The following is a 23,180-nucleotide window of genomic DNA, read 5'->3' on the forward strand; positions in this document are numbered from 1 at the left end:
TTTACATTTTAACTGTCATTGTTTATTACTGTTTTGGCTACATTCTCTACAATTTCAGCAGCATCTTAAAGAGACAATGTGTCTATGTACAATGAAAAAACAAAATGGCTTTCAACATCAGAAATAAGAGCCACAGTTTAACTGTACAATATTAAGGGGATTCTGTGGTAGGTATAGCTTCTGTTTTCTTCAACATGGACAACTTACATGTAAGTATGAGCATTATGAATGTGACAATAAAGAAAAAATCCTTATAGGAGTGAAACACAGCATCTTGAAAAATATTGGTTTCTACCATACAAGGCAGTTAGGAAGTATTCACATTTTAACAAATCTGTACAAACCACAAGAAACTTGTTTATGGGACTGTCATCCCACCTTGATGATAAGAACCTTTCTAGAAATGTCAAAAAACCATGAACAGTTTATAAATCTAGTATCTATGTGCTCCACAGCCCTAGAACCCAGGAAACTGACTTAAGGAACTCAACATGGCCAACATGGATCATTTTTAAATGCCTTGATTGTTAGTGAATGCCCAATATCTCTTTTAATATTTCTCTATGATGTACAGTCAACTTGCATCTTCAAAGGTCATTTAATTTTTTAGCAAAAGAAGCAATGTCATTTAGCAGCAATTAAAGCGCCTTCAAGGAGACTTAAAAAAAATACAATATCCAATTAGAAAAGCCATATTTTAAAACATTTGTACAAGAATAAGCTGCTGAAATTTAGTAATTGAAATAGGACATCTGTACAACAATTTACAATAGAGCTAGAAGGGAATTTATCATTATCCTGCATAGAACTGGTCTGCATTTGGTTACATACTCTCTCGTTTCAATGAGCAAGGCCTGGTAACAAAAGAAAAATACCTGTTAATAACTCTAACAAGGTGAAAGCACTGGAGATATTACAATTTAGTGAATTCAACTGATTCCAAAACAAACAGCTTTTTCTGTCAAAGGTGTAAAGTATCTAGGAATAAAAGCTCTCCCTTTAATATAACCAGTGGAAAGAAAAACGGACACATGATCTCAAGGTACAACTTGGTAAAAGCCAGAATAGGCAAATGACAAAGTCTAACTCTGTCCAAAGATTCTAACTCTCACATTCTATTATTATAAAACACTACGGCCACTGTCATTCAGTTCTTACTTTGGTTTCAGCAGATTAACTGCCGAAGGCTGAAGAATGTATCCAGGCACTGTAGTTCTTGTGTTAGAAATGTCTCATATTTTTTTCCATGTGTTTTTAAATAATGAAAAACTACCCTTCATATTAGAACTCTCTAGTAACAATCAAATATATTTAAGTATTATAAACGTTATGTACAGTGTTCCCCCAAATAAACAAACAATCCCATTTGTCTTCTATCTCCACATGGTATTCCTGTCTCTGCAGCAGGCAGCCACCCTGCACTGCTCCAGGTGAACGTGAGAAGTGTACATTTATTCACTGTCCACGATCCACTCTCATACAAACAACGATATGAAGAATTTCAGTTCACAAACAATCCTTAACCATGTCCTGTGTAAAAAAGAAAACAAAAAACACTCAAATGCTCTCAAAACTCAAGTGTGCATCTGGAAGCAATTCAAAGGTATCATGCCGATCCTGGAGGAGAGTCAGTAAGTGATTATGCTTGAAGAAGGGGGTGTGGGAGATGCCGTCAGTCCAGCCATGTGTAAGTTTCCTGAAGAATTCGATCTTCTCATGTGTGGGAGAAGGTATGGATCGTTTGCCAGCTGGTGCACATCAAATCGATCTTCTTTTCGGTATGCCAAACAGCGTCTTATAAAGGCCTTTTTTAGAAGAGAAAAAGTCAGCAATTAAAATGATCTTTTTTCCTTCTTAAAATCAATCCAACAGGATCCAACAGAAGGATGGACATATTTTTTTTTCCCTTTTTTTTTTTTTGGTACTGGGGATCGAACTGGGGTCCTTGTATTTGCAAGACAGGCAGTGGAACCACTGAAAGGATGAACATATTTAAGACTATAAACAGACCTAATTTTATTGGAAATTGATACCTTAAAAAATGTGTAGCAATAAAATTCTGGCTCCAAATTCAACTCTACTAAATTCCTAGTGCCACATTATAGTCTCAATTATTACTGCTTTCCTTGGAACTGATTGTTAGAAAGCTGCAGTGCTGTTTATAAAATTCCTAAGACTCCTTTTTCTAGCATTTTTCTTTTGCTAAACAATACTCTCACACTCATCCCATTTTGTTATCAGTTCCATTTGGCCAAATCGTAAGATGTCATCTTTAGCCATAATATTTTTCCCTACTGAGGATACAGATTTCTTCAGGTGAAGATAATATTAAAGTGATTTGAGTCTATTTCCTAATTCTGTGCATCATTATAATTTTGAAAACTCTAAATAATGGAATGTAACTACTATCCTTTTTACTTTCTATTCTTCCAGTATAGCATATAAAAAGTCTTTATGCAAGTACATTTTTAGAAATGCACACAAACTGTAAGTGTACAACAGCACAATATGAATATATCTATGTAACTGGGAACCAAATCAAGAAAAAGAACATTACTGGAACCTCAAAAACCTCCTCATTCCCCTTCTGTTCCAGGCCCTGACTGTCCTCAAATGAGCAGGGTAACATCTACCATGACTTCTAATAACACAGTTGAGTTTGTTTTGAACTTTGTATAAATGGAATCATGGATTATATTCTTCTTTGCCTGGCTTCTTTCACTCAGTAGTGTATTTGTGAAATTCTTTTTTTTTTTTTGGAATTAGATAAAATTTTCTCAAGAGATAATTGATAAGTGTTTCTCTTTCTTATTGCTGATACCAGAAATAACTTTAGCTTGTCTTAAAATCCTAGCTGTCGTATAGATTTGCAAATGAAAGCATTTACAGGATAAACACATAAGATAAATACCATTAAATAGACATTCAATCACATTAAAAAGTAACCATTTTGTACTTTTGCTTTAAAATTCATTAAAAACACATTTTTCTCTAAAAACACATCTAGTTATTCTCATCCTTTTACTGTGGTTAGCTTAGTACTATTACAGAAAGTCTATTTGATGCTTTAGTAGGTTTACCACTTTTGGTCTTTAACAAATTAAGTTTCCGAGTTCACTTGGAAAATGATTAAGGTAGGAAAAAAAAAAGGTGACTGATACGGTGAGAGGCAGAGTTTGAGGCAATGAAAGGCTCTAAAAAGCAAGGTTAGGTTTAAGAAGTCTGTAATAAGTAAGTGAAGTCAAGATAGTCACACCAGGTTGACAAAAGTGTATTCTATAGTACAAGGTGAGGGTTTTTTTTTTTTTTTTTTTTTTTTTTAATGCCCCTGTAAAACTCTTTCCCCCAAGAGTGGTGACTGAGGAAGCCATGGCTTCTTTCCACCAGAGTGGCACCTTCCACTCATTAAGGGACATTTGTTAGTACTATAAATAAATAAATGAATGGAACTTGGTTTAACTGAATTCATGAAATTTCTCTTCTCACTGAGGCAAGATAGAGAGGAAAACAAGATTTAGATACTGGTATTATTTTAAAAGAATAATATTTACACTTTATGAAAATAATTCATGTCTTAAAATAATAGCATTGCATTTATCTTTCTGTCAAAATCTTTGAACCATCATTGAAATAATTTATAAAGAATGAATAAAAGTTTAAGGAACAAAATGCTGGTCAGTTTCAATAAACACATAATGAGGTTACACAAAACTCAGCCACATCTTGAATTATGTTTTATTTTGTTTGTTTTGGTACCAGGGATAGAACTTGGGACCTTGTGCTTGTGAGGCAGGTGCTGGAACCACTGAGCTAAATCCCCAGCCCTAGCACATCTTCAATTATGAAGGCTACTATGACCAAACAAAATCTAGCAGCATTTACCTATACTATAAAAGAATAAGAGAAATATAGAAATTATATAGTGCCTACTTATGAGCTAGTCTTATGGCCTGAACTATTCACACTAGAAAAAAAACAGGAACTTCATGGGATTGCCTTATGGATTTTAAAAAAGGTCACAACAGAGAGTCAGAGAGAAATGAGCTATGCGAAAGTACGACAAAGCAGGAATAAAAATACAAATAAGAAAGGCCAACAAGATGAACGGAGGAAGAAATCCAGCATGAAAACAGTTTTGCTATTAGAAATACTTTTATTCCCCACTATTTTATTACAAAGACATACACATACATAGGTCAGAGCTAGATACTGGATGCACATGGACTATACTATACTGGCTCTCGAGAGTTAACACGGGACAGTTCACAGGTCAAGGGTGTGGGTTCCGGTGTTTGGCAGGGGTGGATACTTTGAGCCATGGCTCTGCTACCTACAGGATGGTAAGATTCTTTTTTTTTTGGTACCGGGGATCAAACTCGGGTCCTTGCACTTGCGGGGCAGGCGGTGGAACCACTGAGCTAAATCCCCGGCCCATGTTAAGATTCTTAAGAAGCATTTTTGCTATGGGGTGCCTGATTTCTCACTTACAAAACATGAATAAAGTAACTATGTGTCATAAGGTTTTTTAAAAGATAATGTGTAGCACTAAATAAATGAAGCACTAAATAAACTGAAGTTATTATTGCTACTTGAAAAAAGTTTTTGGTGGTACTGGGGATTGAACTAAGAGATTGTGCACTGAGATACATTCCCAGCCCCTTTATTATTTAGTTTTTGTTGCTGTTTTGACATTCTCACTAAGTTGACCAACTGCCCAGGCTGGGCTCAAACTTTTGATCCTCTCGCCTCAGCCTCCCATTCCCAGGTTACTTTTATTTTTATATACTTAAATATCTCAGTATTAATATAAGCTTATTAAATAAGACAAAGATAATGATGCCCAGATCTTGTGATTTTCCCTAATTTTCAAAGTAAGCAGACACACACAAAGAATTTGAAGCCACGTTTGGGCACTTAAATGATGCACATTACCAAAACACAAGGCTGAAACAGCTCTTTCCCTGAGCAAATCACCAGCCCTCATTGGTCAGGCCCCTGGCAGCGGGAGCTCTTGTCATCACAAGTACTTACCATATTATGAGCACAATTCAAAGTTACTGCATAAAACTTACTGAGGTGGATTTAATACCTTGGCTTCACTGCTTACAACTGGTTTTACAGGGAACTGGACTTCTGTGGCTTTTAATATTGTATTTTCTTGAAGAATGTCTTGTTGAGATTGATTGTGACCAAATGGCTTTAAAAAACAAACAGATAAAATGTTGAGAAATTTATCTCACAAAATATTTCAAAGATATCATCAGTGACCCTTCCCAAACAAATGATTTATGTTTTAAAATCTTGTCCTCAGTTATTTGGTTTTATTTTTTTGGTACCAGGGATCGAACTTGGGACCTTGTGCTTGCAAGGCAACCACTGAGCTAAATCCCTGGCCCATCCTCAGTTATTTGAAAGTTGATATGTAGTCTCACAGATACACAATTAAAATGACAGCAAGCTGTGAAAGCCTATCTAAATCAATCCTCACAAAATACTGTAAGAAGGAGACAATAATGATGTTTCAATATAAGAATTAAAATAAAAGAGTCTAACTTGGAGTCAGGAAATCTGAGTTTGGTGTTAACATGCTGTGACCTTCCAGACCAGTCCCTTAACCTCTCTTTCCACAGTGATGCAGGGATGGGGTGGGATGCGTACCAGATAATATCCATGGCAACCTGTATTTATTTATTTTTTATTTTATTTATTTATTAATTCAGGACCTTGTGCTTGCAAGGCAGGCACCAGAACCACTGAGCTAAATCCCCGGCCCCTGTATTTATTATTCAGTTTGATAGTATTTCTCTTAGGAGTCAAGGGGGAAACTATGCCCAGGCTGAACTGTGTGTATAGAGATGGGATGGTAGTAGGTGGCAGACAAAGCAGAGATTAGAGGATAATAAAAAATGTTTTGACTCCTGTGTTCAACGGACAGAAAATATTAGCAATGTCAACAGTTGGCTGTGGGAGAGGGAAGAAAGCCAAGTAAGTGGTTATGACATTAAAATAATTCTGATTCTAATCTGTGGAAAGTTTAAGAAAAGAGTCCTGGCTTTACTTGGAAGGACCTAAATTGACATCAAGTAGTGAAAATTAGCATTTAAGAGGGAAGATTCGACTTGATTTATCTCTACACAGCTGTAACTTAACTTACTTTTCTACCATAGAGACACTGAAAGAAGATGACACCAACTGACCACACGTCAACCTTGTTGGAAATCTTTGGTGGCTCTTTTCCAACTACAAAACATTCAGGAGGTAAATACCTATAGTTTTAGGGAGAATAAAAAGAAAATATTACATGTTAACAATCTTTAATTTAAAACCTTCTAAAACATTCAGTATCTTAGAACACTATTTTTATCCACATATAAAAAACCTTAGAGCTTTCATCATTTAACTCTACAGCAAAATATAACTTTGTGAAAAAGTACAGTATACAGTACAGTATAACATTTATATCTACATATATAGCTACAGAAACAAAAAATTAACATTAGAGATCACAATATTCTAACTTGAATATTTAATAATAGGAGAAATCCTCTCTCATCCCTCTTAACAAATTGTTTGAGCTGTAAGCAGTTTTCAAAAAATATGGTGAATGTTTAAATTAATAACAAATTTATTTCAGTAAAAGCTATTGCCATTAATCCCCCTCAGAACACTTGCCCTCACTTAGAACACTGCCACTTTCTAAAGCCGTTCTGGAAGTCTCCTGTTATGTCTTTATTTGCATTGTTGTCCCAAATGGATTCAAAACATTTACCCTTCATAGACATGGTCATGCTGACTTTGGGAAAGAGCCAGAAATCACATGGTGCCAATCCAGTGAAGAAAGTGAATGAGGACACACTGGAACAGTGATGGCAAACCTTTTAGAGCTTTCAATGATACAAACAGCCTGCTGTGGCACTTGTGCGTGCCAATAAGTTTGCTACCACTGTACTGTAATGTTTTTATGGTACTCAATAGCACCATTAACCACATTTTTTTCCCCCTGGTACTGGGGATCGAACTCAGGCATTAACCACATTTTTGATCACACTTCATAAAGAGATTCACAAATGAGAACTTCCAAAACTGCTTTACAAGTGGCAAGAACAATGAGATAAGTGTGTTCAAAGACAAGGGGAGGCAAATTCTGAAGGAATCAATGGCAATGTGTCTTTTTACTCTAATAAAATTTTAAATGTAAACATTCATCATATATTCTGATCACCCTGTGTACATCAATCACATGGTTCTCTTGTTTCAATTGTCTGCAGAGAACTTACTGAAAAGATAGTCTGAATATCTCTTGTTATACCTCTTGTTCATACTATAAGACCCATCCTAATCTGGCAACATCATAAACTTCGAACTCTGCACCCACTGTGATCTCTCCCTTCCCTGACTCTCAGGTGGTCTGGTCTGGTTTCCTCACACTGCTCTCCTTTTTCCTGTGTGCTTTCAAGTCTCTATGTCCTCCCTAAGTGCTCACTCAGTGTTACTTGGTGAGTGCCTTTTCTCTTTCAAAGACCTCCATAAGCCTTTGCTGTTTTCCTCTAGGCAGGGCCTTACTGCCTCCCCCTGCCAGGGCAGGGCAGTGTGGTAACTGTGTGATGGCACTGACTGTTACAAAACTGAGAAGTACAAGGAATTCTTATGCACTGTGTAGTTTCAAGCACTAGCAGTGTCTGAAATATACTGAGTATTCAAAAAATGCTAACTTTACATATTGAGTCCTATTTATAAACTTATATTTTTTGATAATGGAAGGATAAAAATTAATTTGTCATCTCAGTTTATAAGTAAAAAGATCCATCAGGGATGCAAGCATCTCATACCCCTAAAATTTAGATGAGTTAAAAATCACAAAAAGGGGCCGGGGATTTAGCTCAGTGGTTTCGTGGCCTGCTGCGCAAGCGCAAGGACCCGAGTTCAATCCCCAGTACCAAAAAAAAAAAAATCACAAAAGGGAATAATGCAGCTAAATGGGAATCCACTTTTTAAAAAATGCAGTCTTATACTCTCTATATTCTAATCATTGAAATTTCAAGATGTTGAATGATCTCTTAAAGACAAAGGATTTCTGTAAAGTAGAACCTCCAAAGATGCCTCACTAATGATGGGAAACCTTTCCTACCCCCCAAGTCAAGTAAAAGGGTAAATCTGTTTTATCAATGAAAGTGGCTATTATTTGGGTATCTATGCATTAATGGAAACATGCATGCTCTTGAACACTATACATACAGTCAGAATAGACAGGAAAGACATTTAGGGGAAAGTGCCCAGCAGGATTTAGTGAGGAATTGCACTTGACACTAAGAAGAGACAAAACTGACTTTTAAATTTCTAATACTGGTATAATTCTAAGTTTCTGGGGATGTCAGGTAACTTATAAAAGCATTTTATATATATATATATATATATATATATATATATATATACACACACATACATATATACACACACACACACACATATACATACACACACTCTAAAAGTATGGATAGGCCATCACAACTTCCAATATATATAGGTAAGTAACTAGAAAGACTATAGCAATTAACCATTTTTGGGGAACACTGTTTCTCTGGGAAATACATTTCCTATGTTAGTGTGGAAATGCCATGACAGTCTCTCCTTTCTGTATAGTCCCTGAAACAAGTTACCCTGTCTCAAGCCCACCTGGAAGCAGGAAACTTCCTTGTCCTGTCCTGAACTAGTGAAGCCACAGTGAGAGAGAAACAAATAATGAGAATGTCCTGCAGAGAAATGATTTCATATTCAGAACATGGATTTCAAGCTGTCCCCGTGGAGTTTAGAGTTCTACCAAGGACCCTTGTTTTTATCAGTGTTCTAAGATTTTGTTATGAAAGCATAAGCCTTGTTGCTAAAAACTATTAGGGGCCTACAAATTTGAATGATAATTTTCTTCAAATATAAAATTTAAAAAACCAGATATCGTTATTTTATTATATTATATTGTTAGGAGATGTAATAAGCAGAATTTTAAACTTCAAATGGCTTTAAAAATATACCTAATGTGAGGGTCGGGGATTTAGCTCAGTGGCACTGCACCTGCCTCGCAAGCACAAGGTCTAGGCTTAGATCCCCGGTACCAGAAAAAAAAGTATACATAATGTGACTAATTGCTCTTTGTGAAAAGTAAAATCTATACATATCTGTGACATCTTGTGGAACAAGTTATCACGGGCCCAGTTCTCTCTGTACTCACAATCCTGTTCAATGAAGTTGACTGTAGGTCTCTGCTCATTAAAATTTAATTCCTTTTACTAAACTTATTCTGGGAAATGTTTTGAAATTTTATAGTGTATGTTCTCCACTTTGGTGAATTTGACAAAAAGTTTGAAAATTCACAGTGACAGAGTTTTTGTAAACACCTAGGTACAGTATGTCGAGGTGACATTTATGTTTATGAATTGGTTCTATCTAGATGTACATATATGAAGTCCTTAAAAAGGATTTTTTACAGTCAAATTCAAGACCAAGAATACAACAAATCTATGTCATATGTGTAATGAATAAAACATCCATCTCTCTCAAAAATTTAAACTCTAAAACCTCAACAGAAGGTTTGATGTTTATAGTTTTTACTTATAATAGTTAGGCATTAAATTTGTATAAGTATTTATTTATAGGATATGCATCACTATAATAGTGTAGAAGATAAATCCAGATTGTCCACGTTACGAGTTTCTGGTTGGTAGGTACTGACGTCACTTGCTAAATAACAAGTCATTCTCTCTCTAGTTTGCTGATACATGGAGTTAAGAACAGAAAAGAGAACTAATCACAGTATTCTCCCTCTCAGGCCAGAGGCTAATATCAACTCTTTCAATACAATAATATCAAAGACTACCTGAAAATAAAACTAAATTTTCATAAAGACAATGGGGCTAATGTAGGTAATTTTGATTATTTTTAGTAATACATTTACCAGTAAGTGCCTGCTCCTTGGGAGGTTAGATCCATTCCATCTACACCATAGCTGTCATCATCCATAATTTTGGACAAACCAAAATCAGTAATTTTGATTTCTCCACATGCTGTCCCATCTACCAGAAGGATATTGCCTAAGAATAAAATATAACATTATTTTTTGATACATATATGAAAAACATTAATGTTTTAAGTTAACTTTTTAGAAGTAAATATAAATTTTAAATGTGGCAATATAATAAAAGCACCTTTAATTCCACTAGTGTTCCATCTAAGTTTTAAAAATTAAATCAATGAGCATGTTTACAGACAACTTAATATGATTTTATAAAACTATGCTGCTTAGAGCTTAAAAAATTATTAGACACATTTCATTAATTACCTGGCTTAAGATCATAATGTATAATAGGAGGTTTGATCTCATTGAGATATCTTAGTGCATTTACAATCTGCATTACAATAGACCTAGCTTCTTTCTCTGACATTAATTTATGTTGCTTCAGATAGAAATCCAAGTCATTGCCTTCACAGTATTCTAACACTGTACAAAACCTATGATGGGAAAAGAGAAAAATAATTAGACATAACTATCATCTAGTAATCGGAATTACAGTGGAGAAATGGAGAACAGTTATCATCGAAGGACAGGGGAAGCAAAAGCAAACATCCTTTCTTTTTTTTTTTTTTGGTACCAGGAATTGAACTTGGGTCCTTGCGCTTGCGCAGCAGGCCGCGAAACCACTGAGCTAAATCCCTGGCCCCAAACATCCTTTCTTAAAAGTTAAATCAAATATTCACTTACGTATCTGTATCCAAGGAAAAATAGTCATACAGTTTAACTATTCTGGGGTGATCCAGTTCTTTGTGTATTCTATACTCTCTGCAGGCATGTCTATGGGAAGAGAGTATATTAATTTTCCAAGACCATTACAAAATTCAGTTTATAAATATCATAAAGTACTAGTATTTACTTGTGGTAGTTTTCTTTTTTCTCATCTCTCCAGCTTTTATTAAGTTGATGGATCTTCACAGCAGCATATCTTTGTTCATATAGATCAAAAGCCTAGAATTCAAGGCAAAAACCAGTTATGTCCATAGACCAATTGAATAGCTAAAGGTATTTTTTAAAAAATCTTGGTGAAAAATTTTACAATAACACAGAAAAAGAATAAGCACTACAAACTTTAGCAATCATCTCCACTAAAAATATACAGTTCAACGAGACATTTATTTTCAGCAATGTGCTACGAGCTGGGTGCAGCAGCACAAGTCTGTAATCCACACTACTTGGAAGAGGAAGGCAGGAAGATTACAAGCTGCAAGCCAACCTGGGAAACTTAATGAGACCCTATCTTGAAATTAAAAAAGGGCTGGGGATGTTGCTCAGTAGTGGAGCACCCTTGGGTTTAATCCCCAGTACGGAAAACAATAAATATATAAAATAAATGAGATACAAATTTCATGGTGATAAATCAAAGAAACCCTCAATGTGAATTTTCACATTCAAGTTTTATAAATGCCAATATATTGGATCAAGATAAAACTATAAGGCTATATTTGTTTTTAATATTGACTTGCTTCTCTATTCTGGCAGTAGTAGTAAGCAGTCAGAAAAAAAACTTTTTTTTTGTGGGTTGGATAAAACAAACTGTTTCTTATCTATCTTTTGTTAGTAATCTCCCTACTTCTTTTTCATTTTTTGGAAAATAAGTTCCTAGCAATTTTCCAATTATTAAAAAATCGATACTTTTTAATAAAATTGTTCAATATATACATAAGTACTATAGTGAGCCCTTATGTACCCACCACAGTTTCAAAAATTTTGCCAACAATATTTTATCTGTGGCTTTATAATCATGATTTGTTTGGCTTTGTACATTCTATGTAAATCGTCTACCATCCAGCTACATCCTCAGCTCCTCATGCTTTTATTTTTCCCCTCCTGGAACATTTTAAAGACAAATCCCAGAGAACACATGATTTCATCCACAAAATTTCCAGCATTTATCAATAAGAGGTAATAATATCACACCTAACTACATCAATAATTTCTTAATCTCATCTAATACCCAATTGGTCTTCAATTTTTCTTTTTTGCCTCCCCCTAGAATTGTTCTGGATTTGTTTAAATCAACAGCCTCTTTTTTTTTAACAGTCTATTTCTTAAATTAAGAGACCACAATATGATCAGTATTTTAAAGCTTTATATGATTTATGTTCTTCAAAAACACTGAATACCATTTAAAAAGATTTTATAATTTAAATTCCACTGTGATTTATATACAAAGGTATCCTTTTAAAAACACACTTGGAGAATGGGGTTAGAGCTCAGTGACAGACCAACTGCCTAGTATGCAGGAAGCCAGGTTCCAAACCTAGCCCACCCCAAGGGAAGGGGTGCCATGGACCACAACTTAATAGCTACATGTTTGCTTAATAAAGACCCCAGTACCCTTACCCAATCAATTTAACCTAAAATTATGTAGCAAAGAAAAAGCAGTAAAACAATTGTTTTGCTACAAAAGTATAAAAGCATGAGATCAGATACAATATAGGAATGCAGTAGTTAAGACTTACTGTCTTTGGAGTCAGATAAACTTACTAGCTGAGTGACTTCTCTGAGTCTCACTCTTATTTATAAAGTTAGAGTTGTTGAGAGGACTAAATAGAGATATGCAGATCAGTGCAAGGTCAGTGTTTTGACTCTAGAGATAGACAATGTAAGCCACAATAAACTGGGTTTTTTTCTTTGTAAATACAATGAGGACATAATATCAACAAAAAGACATGCAATTTTTAACCACATACTCTTAATATTAATTCTTCACAGTAATACCCTTATTAGTGTAAAGAATAGAAGTTACATTACCTTATACACTTCACTAAAGCCACCTCTTCCAAGCAGATGAAGTAATAAATATCTTTCATTTAACGTTGGATGATCTTTGAACCTTAAGAGTAGGGGAGAAATATACTCAGGCACATTAGAAAGTTCCTTCTATATTAAAGTTTCATTCTCCTAATCTATTCATATCTATTTCTTTTTCGGTTACTCTACTGTTAATTTCAAATTCCACTCAATATTTCTTTTCATTCTCTACCAGTCTACTTGCATGAATATCACTTAAGAATTTGATGCTCACAATGCTAACTTTTATAGCTGAATAATGATCAATTACAGTATTCTCATAAAGGCCTAACAATCATTGTGCTGATATAAAATCCCTTACCTACTTATTCTTCTGATATTACTTCTCTTGAAAAATATACTTTTATATTAAGAATTATGACTGATCACAATATACAGTTATGACATGATTAAAATAATTATATTTATAAGTAGGTCTTTACACATGGTTAAACTTCAGTCTTTAGATTTCTATAAAATAAAAATTTAATCATCAATGTAAAAAGGATTTTTCAAAACTTGTAAAAAAAAGTCACTCACATTATTACTACCCTTACTATTTAACATTTATTGTACCTGGTACCTATTAGGTGTATTAACTCAGTTATCAATGTACCTTATGAAGTAAGCCCTGCTACTATGTCTATCTTACAGATGAGGGTACTGCTACACAGAAAGGGTAAGTAACTTGCTTAAGATTAACAGCTAAGTTGGAGATTTAGCTCAGTGGCACCCCACCTGCCTCTCAAGTGCAAGGTTCTGAGTTTGGTCCCCGGTAGGGGGAGGGGAGGGATATGAAGCTATACACGGCAGGGTTTTGCAGAAAAATGTACTTCCAAAATGTGCACTCTTGAAATTAAAAAAACTCAAAAATTTTTAAAGTTTTTTTTAATAATCTGAGGTGCAAATATATATATTTTTTAATAATCTGAGATGCATTTTATTGTTTTGTTAAACATCAAATGCATATAGGTTTGATAATATGATTTTCTTGAAAGACATTAATAAAATGGTACATTATAAATCTTTAATAATTCACTTCATTTTAATCAATCTAAGTCATTTCCACAAAGTCTGAATGTGGCTCTCATTAGAAATTTTAACCTGACAGAATTCAGAATTTAGATTATTTCATAATTATATTATTTCCATTCACTTCACATACTGGAATGATCTGTATATTTATGAATTACAAATATATAGATGACCACAAATAGGCATTTTCATAAGCAAAATATTAATATTTCACAACAGAAACTGGCTATTTTTAATTATGATGCTCACATTAAGTCATGAAGCTTTTTTCATTAATTTTATTTGCCATTTATTTTACACTGAATTTATTCCTGTGCTGTTTTTGTTTCTTCAGCTTCTTCTGATATTTTCTTTTTCTTTTGCACAACCTCCTTTTCTGGTTTAGGAACAACTGGTTCCTTTTCAGTGAGGATCATCTCAACATGGTGCTCATGTATGGATAAATTTGACCATGACTTGGTTAAGAACAGGTGCATATTAGGTGCTATGTCCACCTTGATGTGTTATAAAAACCCAGAGAATCTATATCCAAACCCCTAAGTTCAGCATTATACTCTGCATTTTAAAGCATGTGCAGCAAAAATTTACTTTTTGGAGCTACCAACCCCATATCCAGCCCCAGTGCTTGGCCTGGGCACACCTACCAACTCCTCTACTGTAACGACAGAATGGCACACATTGCTTCTTTAAAGTGACACCCTTCAGATACTTGGTGGCTTTTCTGATATGCATACCCTTGATGGGCTGGGAAGTTTCACAGATGTTCTTAAAGTGAACACAAAGATTTGAATCTCTTGATTTGTATGACTCTGTGGGGTTTTCTGGATAAAGAAAGCAATGGTTTGCACTGATCATTTCAGGCCACATACAGAAAAGGAAAGTATGAAGTTTTAAATTATGCTGCTAGTTTTAAAAACAAAGTGTAAAAGGACATCATTTCTCTCTTTTACACCAATTAAATCCACATAGTGCCTTGTTTAATTTCCATCTTCTTTGTGACGCTTCCACAAACCCACAGATTTTCTTTTCTTTGAATTCCTTTAACATGTACTACCTATGGTGCTTTAAAAAAGTAAGCCACTCAGATATTTAGAGGAAGAATGTTTCAGATTGAGAAACCGGCAATCACAAAAGCCCTGAGCTGAGAATGTGCCTGGCATGTCTGAGGAGATCGGAGTGTCTATGGCACCACAGGATGGTGAGGGGCCAGGGACCAGATTACACAAGGGCTTCCTGCCATGGGAAGGACTCTGGATGTTTTCTAAGTGTGATGAGATGTCTAACTAGGAAACAAGTATGTTTATTCTCTCCATGGAGAAGGGGCACAAGGACTTCTATCATATACAACTATAAAACACAAATAATGACTTACTGTGAATTATCTTCATTGTTTATTCTTTTGAGTTCCCGTATGTGAAGATTTCTGACTCTTTCCAAACGTTCAAGTTCTGCCTGGATTTCTGCCTCTTCCTGAAAATGAAGAGAGGGGACTATAACAAGCTCAATTTATTTGTAGTATAAAAAAGATATTTTTACCCATGCATCAATTTTTTATAGTGATGAGAATAGTGCATTATAAAGTACCACTGAGTTAAAGAAGACCAAAGTGTTCTTTTCAATGCCTGAAAGATAAAAAGAGATAAGGCAAAAGCTTATTTCAAGGAACTATCCTCCACATAAAAATCTATACCTAATGAGATGCTGGGTTTTATTCTGTACTATAAGAAATCTATTTTTATAATGTCTATACTAAAAGCGACTGCAAGGTAGTCTGATGCTGGCTTATAACACAAAATGAGCTGCAATTTTTATTTCTGGTCCATCTGAATTTTAACTTAAGAGGGAAAAATATATGAGTACAAAAATGATGATATTTTCTAATAATTACAAGAGGAAGAAAGAAGACAGAACCACAGAGTATTCCTAGACCTTACAATATTTGAATGCAAATACACTCACATACAACCTGACCCCTCACTCTGGATAAATCCTCCTGTAATCCTAAACAGACATTAAAATAAAAAATTTATTAACTGCTGTGGTGAATCCTCAGTTATCAGAGCAGATGTATGCAAGACCTAAAGAAATGTACTTTAAATATCATTTAACTTTTTTGACAGATGTATTTTTCATTTGCAAAATAGACAATTTTTAGAAAAATATACACACCAAAACAAGCACACATATCACCCATGTCTCACTCTTTTAACACACACCTCTGTTAATATAAATCTGAATACTTCTTAAAGATGGACATAAATATGCCAAATTTTAGTAGAAATTTCTAGAAGTATTCAATTTAAAAATACTTTCGAGTAAGAATTTGTGGAATAAATAAATACAGATTACTTTACAACTATAAATATAGACCAAATGGAATACAGGTTATTTGTAAATAATACATCTAAATATCTCTCTATTTTATTAGCTCTTTTGCTTTTTTTTACTGAGTTCTTTTGATATTCAAAAATCTCTTACCTAAAAGTTAATAATTCTGAAATATATTGAAAATATAGTCATTTCATTCAAATATGAAGAGAGGTATGAAGTCTACTAGACTAATATATAAGACCTAAGCTGAAAAGAATATTTTAATTATTATGAAGAAAACAGATCTTTCACAGATTATTTATAATCCACTTAACTTTTTAAATTATTTTAAAATGAAATTTAACACTTTTTTTGCAGGGATATTTAATACAGACTAGGAATTAGATGACAAAGACAATTAAAGAAAAAGCTTTCTAGAATTTGAGAAAATTTTCTAAAACAGACATACTAAATAGATTGTCTTAATTTAACTAAAATGTCCTCAATATTCTTCGGTCACAAATATTTCTTATTTTAATGAACAAAATGGTAAGGTGACGTCCTAGGAGATTCAGTACTCAAAGATTCATTATGAATTAAAAAGCTTTGGAACAATAAACTCAAAACACACTTAGCTTAGTCACATAAGACAGAATAAGAAACTGGCCATGTAGGTATATCCAGGAGCATAGAAAAACTAAATTAATTTACACCACAGAATTTAGAAAGCAGAATCTTGTTCTCTTCATATTACTAATATTTGGTAGGCTGGTGAAATTTTAAGTAATGTAATAAAATTATGTCAAGGCTATTAGAATATCAGATGAGATGTTTGTTTTAGCTTTTACTTACTTGAAGTTGTGTCATAGGGATACTATTTCAATGCTGACAACATAAGTTAAACTTTACTGAGTTACAACTATGTAGGCTTCAACTAGATTATTAATGCACATAATTACATTTGTTGTATAATCTTCAGATTGTCTATACAATGGTAGTACTCATTATCACAAAATAAAGCATGACAAATATGTCTCATAAAATCTTACAAAATAAAAACACAAATAAGCATCATTCATTTTGAATTGTTAAGATTACTGGGAAAAAATGTCAGAAGAACTTGGGGGAAATAATAGATTCTATGTATTTAGGAAGAAATGTCAAAGGAAGGAATTATAACCGATTCTTATTAGATTCTTATCTTACAGATAGACATAAACCCACCACAGTCAGTGAAATGTGTTTACATATTTCAACATTACTATATTGTTGCTTAGTATTTCACAGTGTCTTAGACCTTAAAACAAAGTGACATATTTTTGTGGGAAAGATAATTCTGCAACTCTAAGGAATTTCTCTCAAATCCCAGCAGAAAAAAAAAAGGTATATATGCTGCTATGGATTGAATATTTGTGTTCCTCTCAAATTTCATACCGAAGCTCTGATCCCCCAATATGATAGGATTTGGAAATGATGCACTGGAAAGGTAGCTAGAATTAGAGTAGGACATGAGTAGAGGGCCCTCAATGATGGGATTAGTGGCCTTATAAAGGGGCACCACCACCACCGCCACCACTACTTCTGTGGGGAACACAGAAACAAAGTTATGTGTAAACCAGGAAGAAAGCCCTCAGCAAAAACCATTTCCAGACCTTCCAGACCTTCATCTTACTTTTAAGACTCCAAAACTACAGTATGAGAAAATAAATTTCTATTAAGCCACTCATTGTGGTACTTTGTTATGGTGTGCTAAGTACATTACTAGACACACATCCCTTTGAGCAAATGCTACAGGCAACACTGTTTAGTACCTCTCCTTATAGGAAGGGGCACAGCCTAGTTTTGGTCTGGTTCTAGGGCACAACAGGCTAGAAAGCAGTAGACTCAATTAATTCATTGTTGGTGCAGATCATTTCCTAGGGTGTACCCTGTAGGCTACACTGTTCTTTTTTTTTTTTGGACTGGGGATTGAACTTGGGACCTTGTGCTTGTGAGGTAGGCGGCGGAACCACTGAGCTAAATCCCGAGCCTAGGCTACACTGTTCTTGACTGAGCCTGACATTAGCCTGTGAGGCATGCTCAGAATTAAATCTTTTTCAGAGGCTTCAGAAGTGAGGATAACCTAGGTTCACAATCACCACAGAGTGGAATCTTCAAATTCATGGCAAAGCTAGGTCACATGAGTAGAATAAAAGAGATAACCCAACCAGCTAAACTGCATTTAGTAAATATACTAAATATCAATCCTGAATTCATTCACTAGCTGAGCAATTAATCAAAGCAGAGAAAATGTAGAAGAAAAAAAGACACAAATAACATCTGGAAATGAATTTGTTTCTGTAGGTAATTATAATGTAGATGGGATATGAGTTAAAAATAGACTGAATTAAAAAAAGAGGTAGGTCTGGTGATCAAATACAAAATAAATGGCCATGTCTCTTTTTTGTTTAAAAAGAAAGATATAATAACAGACAATTTAATAGTATATACCATAGCTCTTTTAATAGTACTTTAAAATAAGCTTTGATGTTCTGAATTAGTTGTATAAAAAAACCAAGTCACGTATATACACAAAAACAGACCTTAATATTGCCTCATTGTTTAAATCACCTGCAAAAACACCACCTAACTTGTTGCAAAACCCCAACATTTTTAATTTTTGAAAATTTACACAGAAGATAAATCCCCCACCAACTTCACTGGAACAATTTGTCTCTTAGCAGATGTTCAGCAAAGAAATGCTATTTGTGATCGAAGTCTCTTTTGGTGGCTCAATATTCCCTTAGCTCAACTCTCTTAAGTCCCAAGTAAATTGTAGTTTTATAGAAACTGTAAAATTATAGGTTAAAACTGATGGGTGAATTTGGAGTGGGCATTTCCTATAGTTGCAGTTTTTCAAACTATTTGTGGAGTGTATTGGCACTGAAGCTTATAAAGCACTATAAAGCTTAGTTATAAAATGCATTTCACATGTAAACTAATACACCCTCCCAATTTTACATATTACTCCCCCCCACAAAAAAGTTCAATTTGCAAAAACTGACTTTTTATAAAGCCAAGGTAAGATAGGAAGTATTTCATTTGTTTTTTGTGGGGCTAGGATGGGGATCTGCATGCTAAGTAAGTGCTCTACCACTGAGCTGGGCTCCCAGCCCAGGATGTATTTTGATACGGCATTCTTGGCTTGCCTATAATCTATGAGAATTCATGAAAGAGACAATTTCTGTATGTTATATTATAAAAATGGTGGAAGCTAAGAAAAGTATACAGATTGGCACAGTCTGTTCAACAGCACCGTAACATTACTTGGTGCTCAGAAAACTCAAATATTTTTAAAAGTTTAATGGCAAATTCATTTTAGTAATAGGAAAAATGACTCCTTTAAAAGTTAATATCTCTAGGTCCTCAAAAAAAACTTTCAATTTCATAAACTATATTATTTATAATGCCATTTAAAAAGTTTATCACTAGGAAAATAAAAGGTAAAATTAAGAAAAGATACTATTACAAACTAAAAGAGAAAAAGACAGTGTATATAAAAAAGGAATTAAGGAGAAAATTAACAATTTATTGGTACATGTCACTAGATTGCAATCTTTTCCAAATCTGAAATATGGACATAGAAAATATGAACCAACCAACAACCACCACCAAAAAACACCTACACAAAGCAGGCCTGAATTTATCTCAATCATAAAACTACTGTCCTACAGTCATACCCAATCACCAAACTGGTCATTATTGATGGGAGCATATAGAATCTTTCTCAGGTATACTTAACTACCTAAGAAAATTACCTTAGAACCTTTACTGTTAATGTTTTCCTTTATCCACACTTCTTTTCTTTTTCTTTTCTTTTCTTTTTCTTTCTTTCTTTCTTTCCTTTCTTTTCTTTCTTTTTTGGTACTGGGATCAAACTTGGGTCCTTGTGCTTGCTTGCAGGGCAGGCTGCAGAACCACTGAGCTAAATCCCCACCCACTTCATTTCTTTTCGAGAGAAGGGAGTAGTGCTTTATTCTCTCTTTAAATGCATAAATATATACACTGAAACTATAGTATTAGGGAGCCCAAGCCCTCATGTAGGCTACAGTGCTCCACTACTGAGCTATATCACCAGCCCTTTTTATTTTGAGGTAGGGTCCTGCCAAGTTGCCATACTGGCTTTAAGCTTTAGATCCTCCTGCCTCAGCCTCCTGAGTAGGTGGGATTACAAGCACTTGCTCCTATATGCAGCACTGTTTTTCTGTTTTTCTTTCAGTCCTGGGGATTGAACCTATGACCTTCTCACTGAGCTACATCCCTGGTCCTATTTTCATTTTCTGTTTTGAGACAGGATCTCACTAAAACACTAAATTGCCCAGACTGGGCTTGAACTTATGATCCTCCTGCCTCAGTCTAACAGAATGCTGCGACTGTAGGTGTGTACCACCACTCCTGGTTACACTGAAACATTTAACTGGGAATGACTATTAATATATGTAGGTTTTCAGTCCCTCCATTTTATTTAAACAAAGCAAAATCTAACCTCCTCTGCAGCCAATAAATGTAAGTGTTATAATAATTGGCAAATTTAAAAAATATTTATTTTCTGAAAAAAGAGTCTTGCGATTGTAGTCTAGGTTGGCCTTGAATTCACCACATAGCCCAGGCTAGTTTAGAACTGGGCAATCCTTCTACCTCAGCCTCCCAAGTGCTAGATAAGTATGTGTCACCACATCTGGCTTTTAGTACACTTCTTGTATATTGCTGTATTATGGAGACAAAAGTCCTTAATGTTAAAACCCTAGCACTCACATGTATAATGCTTTAGTATGATATACTGGAGTCCTTTCTCTCAGCTTCCTGCTTCCTTTTAAACTTTTTCAGGATGTTAGTAGATAACATACATTTTTACAGTTTGAAAAGATTTAATTTCTACCCCAAATGGGAAATGCCTAGTCTTCTACACTCTGACTACAAATGTACATTTAATGGTATGGACTTAAGTTCTGATTGGGAAAAGTTGGTAGCCAAGAAACTGTTTTCTATTTTTTGTGAAACAGTGATCCTCTAAACTAAACTTAGAAACCGGAACCAAACAAACTCTGCACGAAGTGATGAGAAACATGACTTCTGAAGATCAGAACTAGGAACATCTGTAAGTTCTTATGAGTGTAGAAGGTGGAACATAAATTGAACGTTTCCCATCTACAGTTAGTTCCATGTTTTCTCACCACAGTCATCTTTTATAGGCTATATCCTTTTTTGGGGGGGGATACTGGGGGCTGAATCCAGGGCCTTCATCACATTCCGGACCTCTTTTTTGTTTTTGTTTTGAGGCAGGGTCTTGCTAAATGGCTGAACTGCCCAGGCTGGGCTCAAACTCGAGATCATCCTGCCTCAGCCTCCCAGAGTGCTGAGATCACAGGTATGCGCCAGTACCCCCAGCTCTAGTCTACTAATTTTTAAGTGGAAAGAAGTAGTAAGAATGAAATGTCAAGTGACAAATTCCAACACTCTTCTCAACACCTTTCTCATCCTTATACACCAAGAAGTCAGGAACCTCATAACATTCTTTACAGGCTTAACTGTGACTTTCCCAAGTACAGTGCATTTCCACCAAAATTCCACTGAAATCTACTGCCTATACAAGTGTAGCATCTCATGTGTCATGTTTTACAGAAACATAATGTACAATGTGCTCAGCTTTAATTGAGAGAAGAATTCTGAAAAGATTTCTGCTGGACATGGCTACAGAGGTGAACACATAGATGTAAAGATGAAGCCTTCTAGCATTATACTGCTCATTATTTTCATTCAATCTAAAGTGACAGGAAATGTCACATATGCAAACTTCTTTGTGGTCATGCTATGGGTCTGACAAATCAGATGACACCGGTATTCTAAAAAGACCAAAGGAGATACCAAGCTTCAGGAATACTTGGGGGTCAATTCACCTAAAACCAATGCCCTGTATTCTCCACTGTTCAAAAGGCTTGTAGACAATCCATTGTCTTCCATTTCAACTACTTGCATGGTCCACTGTGAAGGAGTGAGAAAAGAGCTGTGTACTTGTTCTTGACCTGTAAAGATTTCATCATGGAAGATTAATACTGATGTTGCTGCTGCCTGTTACTGGTTGTTTCTCTTTGCAGGTGCCAAAATCAGTCAGGGAACAGGATTTCAATGGCAGGGTTGCTGCTATATTGTTATCTCTTCAGAACGGAGGCACAAGGAGAGATGAATGCCACATCGCAAGGAGCAAAGGAGAGAGAGAGAAAGAAATGGTGTCAGGTGGCATGTTGGATGTGATTTGTTTTAGTAGAGATTGAGATGACTGTAAACTGTTTAGCTGTTTCCTTCGGTCTGCAAAGACACATTTGTGTTGGTGCTGATGATTCTTGACTAATCCTGTTTTAATCACAAATTGGTTGTTTTTCCAGTAAAACTTCTAATACTTATACTTAGGGTTATAAATCAAATAGACTCTCTCTTCTTTCACATATATAGATACAGACACACATCAAAACACACACACACTAAAGCCAATCCCTACTATAATATTCTATGGTACACTATACTACTTAATAATAAATTCTGGGATCTCAGACTTTCTATATGCATTCTCTCCAAATAATCAAATTTTTAAAATCAAGGAGACAACAAAGTTTGAAGACAAACAAAAACAAAAACAAAAACAAAAAGGGCAACATAATCACATGCTGTTTGTATCATAACGAGTAACAGCAGTATTGAGACACAGTCAATGGTCCTAATAACTTTAAAAATTCTATGTCCTTGTCAGTTTAGGGTTTTATGATTAGTAATGTATCTTTTAGAAAATATTATGACTACAAAGAGAACCTATTACAGGGAAATTGGTTTTTCCAGAGTTTTTTCATTGTATATGTTATTTTAGCAATAATCCTTGAAAGCACATCCACACAGTTGTCTTCAACTCCAAAATAATGATCTGATTATATAAACAACTAAGCAGAGC

General features: G+C 34.7%; 1 protein-coding gene across 8 annotated transcripts in view; it reads right to left on the reverse strand.

The window, feature by feature from the left end:
* The window catches only part of Tlk1 (tousled like kinase 1), a 152,257-nt gene continuing 129,077 nt past the window's right edge, over window positions 1-23,180 (reverse strand). For all 8 annotated transcript variants that reach the window (XM_004857657.3, XM_004857655.3, XM_004857658.4 and 5 more), the window contains 9 exons: window positions 15,264-15,361; window positions 12,818-12,899; window positions 10,920-11,011; window positions 10,751-10,840; window positions 10,331-10,500; window positions 9,947-10,082; window positions 6,155-6,266; window positions 5,090-5,197; window positions 1-1,805 (listed from right to left, as the gene is read on the reverse strand). In XM_004857657.3, coding sequence (XP_004857714.1) covers window positions 1,629-1,805; window positions 5,090-5,197; window positions 6,155-6,266; window positions 9,947-10,082; window positions 10,331-10,500; window positions 10,751-10,840; window positions 10,920-11,011; window positions 12,818-12,899; window positions 15,264-15,361 — 1,065 coding nt within the window. In that variant the 3' untranslated portion in view covers window positions 1-1,628. The remainder of the gene's footprint in view (window positions 1,806-5,089; window positions 5,198-6,154; window positions 6,267-9,946; window positions 10,083-10,330; window positions 10,501-10,750; window positions 10,841-10,919; window positions 11,012-12,817; window positions 12,900-15,263; window positions 15,362-23,180) is intronic.

The sequence above is a fragment of the Heterocephalus glaber genome, unplaced genomic scaffold (genome assembly GCF_053883595.1).
Source record: "Heterocephalus glaber isolate CG9 unplaced genomic scaffold, H.glaber_assembly_v1.0 deba00000347, whole genome shotgun sequence".
NCBI classification, from domain to species: domain Eukaryota; kingdom Metazoa; phylum Chordata; class Mammalia; order Rodentia; family Bathyergidae; genus Heterocephalus; species Heterocephalus glaber.